We start from the raw sequence: 9,408 nt of genomic DNA, 5'->3' as shown, positions 1-9,408 counted from the left end.
CACAACAAGACAGTAAGGACACAAAAAGACTGTAAGGACACAACAAGACAGTAAGGACACAACAAGACAATAAGGACACAGCAAGACAGCAAGGACACAGCAAGGCAGTATGGACACAACAATACAGTAAGGACACAACAAGACAGTATGGACACAACAAGACAGTAAGTACACAACAAGACAGTAAGGACACAACAAGACAGTATGGACACAGCAAGACAGTATGGACACAACAAGACAGTAAGGACACAACAAGACAGTATGGACACAACAAGACAGTAAGGACACAACAAGACAGTATGGACACAACAAGACAGTAAGGACACAACAAGACAGTATGGACACAACAAGACAGTAAGTACACAACAAGACAGTAAGGACACAACAAGACAGTAAGGACACAACAAGACAGTATGGACACAACAAGACAGTAAGGACACAACAAGACAGTATGGACACAACAAGACAGTAAGTACACAACAAGACAGTAAGGACACAACAAGGCAGTAAGGACACAACAAGACAGTAAGGACACAACAAGACAGTTAGGACACAACAAGACAGTAAGGACACAACAAGACAGTAAGGACACAACAAGACAGTAAGGACACAACAAGACAGTATGGACACAACAAGACAGTAAGTACACAACAAGACAGTAAGGACACAGTAAGGACACAACAAGACAGTAAGTACACAACAAAACAGTATGGACACAACAAAACAGTAAGGACAATAAATATAGAAACCTAAAAACTAACCTTAAAAATTCTAAATAAGAATAATAATAATAAAAAAAAATACTATCTATACAAAGAAAGGCATAGCAGTACTTTTAAGACATAGATGAATTAGCCTAAGCCAGAATGCAAATTTTAGTGGAGGAATATAATGATAAAATATGTTATAGATTAAATTACAATATTGCACTGGAAATCGAGGATTGCACATGTATGTGATCCATCACAGGAGGCTTTAGTGGTTTACTGTTGATTGTTTATGAGGGATACGCCCTGAGGGGAGACGCTGCCGGGATGTTCTGGTGCTCAGAGCTCTGAAGCAGGTCAGAGAGGTGGTGACCTGGGTGAGAGGGGTCTGTGAGGATTTTGCCTGCCCTTTTCCTCATCCTGGAGGACTACAGGTCCTGGAGGGAGGGCAGGGGGGCACCAATGATCCTCTCTGCAGTCCTGACTGTCCATTGTAGTCTCCTCACTTCAGATTTGGTAGAAGAACCAAACAATGCAGTGAGGGATGAGCACAGGACAGACTCAATGACTGCAGAGTAGAAATGTTTCAGCAGCTCCTGTGGCAGGTTGAACTTCTTCAGCTGGTGGAGGCAGTACAGTCTCTGCTGGGCCTTTTTCACCACAGAGTCTATATGGGTCTTCCACTTAAGGTCCTGGGAGATGATAGTGCCTAGGAACCTGAGGGACTCCACAGCAGCCAGTGCTGTTCAGGATAGTGAGGGGGGAAGGTGCAGGGGGGTTTCTCCTAAGCTCCAAGTTGTTGTGACTGCACCAGACAGCCACCTACTCCACCTCCTGTCTGTAAGCAGACGCATCACCATCTTTGATGCGTCCGATGAAAGTGGTGTCGTCTGCGAACTTCAATTTTGACTTTTGACCAAAAATATTGGACTTCCATCTTACTGTATGAAAAAATAGATGTTGACAACATTTCTCTGTTGTTTATTAACTGTGAATGTATTGCTTCTGTTTTCTGAACTGTCAGTTAAACAGATTATTTAAATATTCTCAATTCTGGTATTCAAGTCAATGACATTTTTCTACTCAACAAATTACAAGACAATAAATAATGGGGTTTCACAGTTTTTTTATTTTATTCAAGTGGGTATCAAAGTGGACATGGGAATCAGAAATTCGAAACAAAAAAGCAAATCCATTTTATTTTCAAATATTCTTCAACCATCTTATACAAAGAAGGAATGCAACATTGCACTTCATATTATTTACATCAAAAATACTTTTTTTCCATTTGTACAAAATTTCCATTAAAACCTTCTTAGTTCCATAGTTCATGTAAAAGTTGTTTGGAAAGTATTTTTAACTGGTCCTTAGAATTCAGCCACTATATGTTTCTCAGCTCCTGGATGTGACTGATGAGCTCCTGTGGGAGGCTGAGCTCTGACACAACATCCATGCAGAGCTGCAGCAGGAGGTCCAGGCTTTCACTTGAGCCAGAGTTGCAGTCAGTAGACCCTGAACGAGACTTTTGCTGCTGTGGAGAAGCATTCAGGTCCATTTTCTCTCCCTCCTTGCAGCAGCCTGTCTCTTTACATCCTCCTCCTCCACAGCAGTTTGAGTCCCTCTGCTCCACCTCCAGATCCTCCATGCTCTCAGAGATGATACTCACACTGGGAGGAGGATGTTCCAAAGCATACCTGATACCCTCCATGATTCTTTCTTCATGCTGCGTTATTTGCTGCAGGAGGCTGGTCACAGAGGCTGGGACAGGGCTTTCCGGATGCTGGATCTGGCACCAGGAGCATATAGCGCTGTTAGGAGAAACACAAAGAGGACACAGTGTCAGATTATACAATGGCTCAGAGAAGAGACTGGGACAGAAGAGAGCGGAACAATAGAGACTCAGGATGTTTCTGTACAAGAAAAAGGCTGACATATTGCACCAAGGAGGGTTTTCAACGCTGTGCATACACGACTTTCCTGATGAGGGCAGTAACAAAGGGAGTCAATGTTATTTTCCAAAGTGCTGCATATAAATTTAAGTACTCTATTTTTGATGCAGACAGTAGAGTGCTTAGAGTGAGATGAAATGGCATTGAGTATCTTTAAATATAAAATCTACAGAAACAACTATGTGGCAGCAACACCCAAGTTTACTAAGTGTCTGTTATTTTATCATTTTTCCACTCAGAATTTCAAAACAGAGGTTCCCTATGGAAGCCCTGAGTTGACATTTCATTTATTTTCTCTTGACATGCAAATAAAAGTTGCTTTCTCTTCACCTTGACGTATTTATTGAGATGACAATTCTGGGTTCTCTATCATAACATATTAATTTAGCTTGGGATAACAAAGCATCTTTTCTTGGGAAAACAGGACAATTCTCAGACAATCTAGAAAACAAACAATAGACTGACCACTGTGACAACCCAGATCCCAGTGTGCTGTGCTACCATTGCCCACAGTAATGAGGTAGGTTATGCTTATTTACATGTTTGTTCTCATGTGACATTAGGTCAAGACTTCAGAAAACAACTGGCATTAACTCATTATCACAGGAAGTGGTGTAAAGAATCCAAACAGAGTATCTCTGGAGTTCTCTGTTGAATCTAGATCTGGACGTGTTTGGTTTAGGATTAAGACTTTTGATGGCCCGCTTTCAAAAGCTGGTGACTTCTGCCACATGATTAATATCCAGTTCAACCCAAGATGTGAAAGCTTCAAGCAAATGATATTAAAATATACCTAAACCTAGAGGTGTCAAGTAACAAAGTACAAATACTTGGTTACCTTACATAAGTAGACATTTTTGGTATCTATACTTTACAGGAGTAATTATTTTTCAGCTGACTTTTTACTTCTACTTCTTACATTTTCACGCAATTATCTATACTTTCTACTCCTTACATTTTAAAAATAGCCTTGTTACTCTTATTTCATTTCGGCTTCTTTTCATTCCGGCTTGTCATCTTTAAAATAACACATATTATGTACATTGACATTCCAACAAAGGCTATTGATAACATGCCTGTGAAGTTGGCACTACTTTTTCACATATAATGTGCACCACTGAGCATTAAAGTATGCATATATGGTTCTTTAATGTATTGGCATTGTACGAAAATGCATTCCTTTTCAATGGGCATGAATGCTGCGGAAACAAATATTCAACATTAACATATTAATATAACATTATAGTCATTATGGCCTTTAAAAACATGTTTTTTTGGGGAGGTGGGATAGTGCACTATAGGCTCCTGTGGCACAGCCTAAGCTTTTGTCCATAATGGCATTTTTCCCCCTTACATTACTTTTACTTTTATACTTTAAGTAGATTTGAAACCAGTACTTTAACACTTTCACTTGAGTAAAAAGCCTGAGTTGATACTTAAACTTCTACAGAAGTAGAAACCCTAGTATCTATACTTCTACCTGAGTATTGAATGTGAATACTTTTGACACCTCTGCCTAAACCTCAGAATAATAAAATATCTGAAAACATTTTCCATAATTGTGTATAATATGTAAATACTTAATTTCAAAATCACATTAGTATCCCACGGGTTCATCCCAGTCCTCACCCCTGTTCTAAAGCATCTTTGATCTTTTACCTTACTATTCCTTTGAGGCGGCCCACAGCTGCAGTCTTGGCTCTCCCTTCCATGAAGCCCTGGTTAAACCCGACCTGAAGTAAAGCGTCCTCCCCGGCGTCTACTCCGTCAACGTAACCATCCTGTCCATAACACCAGTGAGAAGGTGAGGTGTCACATTTACACACTAAACACAGCTTTACAGGTCTGTCACTCACACATAATACGTTTGAAATAGCAGATAACATAAAGGGGTAAAGTTGAATATTTTGAGTGCAGTGGAGCAGAGACAGCCACATGTGTTTGAAGCTAACATGATATGTACCCTGACTCGTTTCTTCATGTTGGATGTCCACTCTTTACTGAGCAGAGTTAAGTCGTCCGCACTCTCGTCAAACACGTCCTCTCCATTATACGAAACAGCTTTCACCCAGGCCATGTTGGATTAAAAATAACACTTTACAAAATAAGGTAAATATGTCTGACATGTGAGCAGCCTGCCAGATGTTAGCAAACTGTGCGGCTTCAACTGTAACCAAACATTGAGGCAACGGGGAGCAACTTCTAGCTAGCTATACGTCATCATCCTGCGCCTTAAAGGGGACGAAGAGGTCTGTAGTTATATTGTAGCACCGTTTTTTATCTCTGTGGGGTCATGTTGGGATGTTGTTTTTATTTACAGTCTATGGTTGGGACCAATTGCAGATAAAGAGAAAAATTGGTCTTACTTTGACATCAGTGGGCGTACAATTGGGCTCAACTAGACCAGGGGTTCCCAAAGAGTGGGTTCGGGACCCCCTGGGGGGTCATGAGACACACATGGGGGGTCACGAGATGTCTTCCGGAATGTTTTTCTTATTTATTAAAAAAAAAGTGTATTATTATTATTATTATTTATTTATTTATTTATATATTTATTTATTTATTTATTTTTGTTTATTTACCTTGTTTTCTTATGTTTATCGTTTGGTTTGAACTGTTAATTTTTATTATTTATTTTTTATTATTATTATTTTAATATTTTTTTGTATTTTCTTTTCTTCCCTTTGTTGGTTTTATATTACTATATATACATTTTTTAACTTTTTAACAAAGATATACTAAAAAAATGCAATAAAAAAAGTTGAATGACAAAAGTTACCAAAAAAAAGTGAATTATACCCATTATAGTACAAAATAACGACAAAATTAGTAGCTACTTTTGAAATAAAACCTAGGAAATAGAAAATGAGTTTTCAGCCTTTCTTTTTGCCAGATGACTCCTAAGTTTAGGGTTGGTGAACAGTTAGAATAGTTATGGCAATACATATATGGCAATACATATGAATTAGAACTGAATTGAAACATTCAAAAAAAATTCAAAATCAACTCAACTCATTTTTATATATCTAGCACCTTTCATACATTCAAGCATACAGCCCAAAGTGATTCACAAAAGAAAACAACAATGATAGATAAAATGATACAAGGCTAAAATAAGATTTGCTTTGGTGCATTAAAACAGAAAGCTCTCTGGACGGTGCTTGTGAGGGACACATGAGGAACATTTAAAAGGGAAGCATCAGAGGTCCTCAGTGATCGTGGTGGAACATAAAATGACAGATTAGTGATGTATGGAGGAGCAAGGCTGTTAAGAGCTTTAAAAACTGTCCACTTGTAAATCTGTATTACATTATACGGTTATGATACATATTTCACAAGTTGTACTTTGAAGTCTTAAGGGTGTATTTTTTCCTTTAACTTTAATTTCTGTAGTTTTAATGACTGAAACTGAGCAGCTTTCACATCAGATGATACTAAATATTTAATCCTGCAGGGGGCGCTAGTATCTCATTGTAAAATTTAGTGTAGCCTGAACAGTAACTGAATAGACTCAAACCTTTTCAGGCAGAGCAGCTTCAATGTGTTCACAGATAATATCGTCTCTAAACTTTGTCTCAGAATCAGTATTCATCATCCAAACAACACTGGCTTTATATGACTTTACTTTTGTTCTCTCTTTAATCTGGACACACCATCAACAACTCTTAAAGGATGGACATTTTTTAGGAAATAAGTCGAACCAAGAAAAGTGATGAAGCCAAGGATAGTTAAACTAGATTAAGTAAAATATCTGTGTGGTTGCTGTACAGTGAAAACCATGTTTCATGCCAGATCAGGCATCAGAAACTTACCTTAAATGCATCACTATCAAACTTTGAGAAATTGTGGATTCAGAGACTATCGATGTTAAAAGTTCTTACAAAAGTGCAAAATTGTGAAAACAAAAATGTCTCATTAAGTTGGATCAATCCAAATTTACTGATCTACATTCAGGAAAATTAAAAAAAAAAATCTCCAAATTTAATTAAATATTGATCTAATTTTTCAAAATATTATTTTATATTGAATTGTATTAAATATGACTATGACAATAATAAAAAAAAACCATTTATTTTTCATGAATATAATGGAAACAGATTTAGATGACACATCCAATAATTTTTTGCTTAATCATGGTCAGCAAAAAAAACCAATCTGTTTCTCTGTGACATTTACATCTGGTATGCAAAAAAATGCAAATAAGAAGTAATTTATCATTGCATTAAATCAAATTAATTATATTTATATTGCTCAGAGACTTGTTGTTAAGCATCTGAAGACATGTTGATTTTGGGGCACTTCATGTTTAGCGCACCTTTAAATCACTTTGCAGTTCATCTTTACAGCTCCTTGCTGAAGTTTTCAAACAGAAAATGTCATCCGCTGTGACGAACACATTATTCACCCATCAATAAAACATCCTGTCTCCCTTTTCTCCCTCACGTTTGAGTGTAGAGGAAAGAATTCCTCAGTTTTATTTCCGGATCTTCTCATTTTTCATGCCAGGCTTTATGAAAAAACACAAGAGAGAGTAGCCGGTGGGCCTTAATGCCTTTCACCTTGTTGGATGCATTTGCAGCCGCTAGACAACAATGGCCTTGAGACTGTTGCTCCGAGGCCACGGCGGAGCTGTCCCTGTTCTGGAAAATGGAGTCGGCCTGGAGGCCTCATTCATGGCTGCCACACCTTCAGTCCCCCCTCGCTCAGAAAGGAGTCAAAACAAGCAGCCGGGGCAATCACCTGACACATTTCCATCCAATTTCCACCACAGAATGTGTTCATTTTCAGCCTAATGGCATGTCATTTTGCTGGAGCCTTTGGTCAAGAATTAATCCTGGAATCAAAACAGATTTTCCGGGGAGCAATCTTCCATCAAGTATTGATTTTTTTACACTCACGGAGCCTGTACTCCCTAATTTAACCTGACAGCCAGCAGCACAATGGACTGGGAGCACCTTGGCATCTCACAGAGGGAGCGCTCCTCCTCCTCCTCCCCTCTCTCTCTCTCACCATGAAGTGAAATAGAGAAGAAAAAAAGGACTCCCAGATGTATAAAACAAAGAGCATTGCTTACAGAAAACACAGCTATAAGCTTCCGTCTCTCTCTTTTACCCTTAATTATGTTTTCTAGTGTAGTGCAACTTGGGCAGGTAAGGCTGAGAGGGAGAAGGGGAGAGTGTTCTGGGGCCATCAGCTATCATTATGTGCCTGTTGACATCTCCCTGTCTTTGAGTGATTCTCATCTGTGATTTCCCCTGGCCATTTTCCACAGATGCACAAAGAAGAAGAGGGGTCTCATCACAGGCGGTGTAAAAAAAAGGACCAAAGTGTCCGTCCACTAATAAGAAAGCAAAGATGTGTCCGAGCGTGTCACCTCTCAGATATGCAATCATTCTCTCTCTCTGCATGTGCTGTAAGTATACTATACCGTGCGTAGAGGTCAGCGGGATGAGAGGATGATGGAGGGCAGGGACGGTTATTTTCCTCCGGCTCTTAAAGCTGCGATGACCCATGAGCAGGAGAGTTGCACTCTGCCAAAGGGTTTTCCATGCGCTGCTTACAAACTACCTGACAGAGGGGGAAACAATTTCACTTTTCATCTGCTGCTTTTTTTTTTTAAGTCATACACTCACATTTCAGGCCGAGTGCGGTGATTCTATTTGCTCATATTTTAGACAAGATGGCAAGGGTTTTTAGAGAACTTTTACAGCAAATATAACCGCACACATGCAGGAATGTATGCATGGAGAGACTAAGTGAGGAGGCACACAGATCATTTACTCAAGTGTCATAACCAAACAGTGAAAAACTTTGTCATCACTAAAAGTTTAGCATATTTATTTTCATGCTTCTCTATTTCTATGTCCATTGTTTGTTCACTGGTCTCACACACTGATATACGTTCATCATGTGTTCGAACGTGTATCATTTGCTTGTTGTGCTGCTGTTTCTTGAGAGCCACACGTCTTACAGTTTTTCTCAGTCGCTTTGGTACATCTCTCAGATCAGAATTGAAATTCTCAAAACTACTTGTTCAATCTTCACATCATTGCGTCACTTGTGCACATCAAAAAAGCAGTTTCTCATTTCTTTGAACAAGTTGAAATGCTTTGGTACATCCATGCAAATTATTATGTACAATTCTCTGCTGTTTCCTAAATTATGAAGTGCTTATGTCATGTTGATGATCAAAATGTGTTATAATGGGTCTCTGTTGAATAGTCTCACCCTCCACAACATTTAGGCATTAGTCTTCACATGCAAAATAAGTCTTCACATGCAAAATGGTTGAACATGTTGTCAGAATATCATATTTCTGTACATTTCCATCAGACTTTTTTTCTAAATCTGTCCTGAATTGGTAAATTGCTCCCAGGTGAATCTCGACTTTCTCTAATGAAGGGAAATGTGTGAAGCATGAGATCAACTAATGATCAAACAGTTTTCTGACACAGCTCAAAGGTGCATCTCATGAACCATCAGCAAGTATATATATAGGCCTACTTATAAATATACCATTTACTTAAACAGTACGTACATACATGTGAATCTTGTCCAGTCTCTTGCAATCAATCTCCCACACCCACTAAGGTGTAACTTACAATTTACAATAACTATCATCAAAAGTTTAGCCATAGTTCACATCAGAACGTCCCTCCACAGTACACTGTTATATTGACAACATGACTAAGCAGTTTGACTGTCTATCCGTACACTATGAGACAAGGACTTGTCACTCTGATGGCACTGAC

At 38.7% G+C, this 9,408-nt stretch overlaps 1 protein-coding gene across 1 annotated transcript; it reads right to left on the bottom strand.

Moving 5' to 3' along the window:
* Positions 1-1,813: 1,813 nt before the first annotated feature.
* otulina (OTU deubiquitinase with linear linkage specificity a) lies at positions 1,814-4,894 on the bottom strand. Its single transcript, XM_034707036.1, has 3 exons — positions 4,620-4,894; positions 4,316-4,437; positions 1,814-2,515 (listed from the first exon to the last, which is right to left on the bottom strand). The coding sequence occupies exons 1-3, from the start codon at positions 4,731-4,733 to the stop codon at positions 2,089-2,091; spliced, it is 663 nt and encodes a 220-aa protein (XP_034562927.1). The 5' UTR covers positions 4,734-4,894; the 3' UTR covers positions 1,814-2,088.
* Between the last annotated feature and the right edge of the window lie 4,514 nt (positions 4,895-9,408).

The sequence above is a fragment of the Notolabrus celidotus genome, chromosome 17 (genome assembly GCF_009762535.1).
Source record: "Notolabrus celidotus isolate fNotCel1 chromosome 17, fNotCel1.pri, whole genome shotgun sequence".
Classification (NCBI taxonomy): domain Eukaryota; kingdom Metazoa; phylum Chordata; class Actinopteri; order Labriformes; family Labridae; genus Notolabrus; species Notolabrus celidotus.
This window is presented reverse-complemented; position numbering and strand designations above follow the sequence as displayed.

Coding starts and splice junctions, on each gene's coding strand:
- otulina (XM_034707036.1), bottom strand. CDS start 4,733: ATGGCCTGGGTGAAAGCTGTTTCGTATAATGGAGAGGACGTGTTTGAC. Junction 4,438..4,619: donor ACATGAAGAAACGAGTCAGG/GTACATATCATG, acceptor TGTTATGGACAG/GATGGTTACGTTGACGGAGT. Junction 2,516..4,315: donor CGCCTCAAAGGAATAGTAAG/GTAAAAGATCAA, acceptor TTCTCCTAACAG/CGCTATATGCTCCTGGTGCC.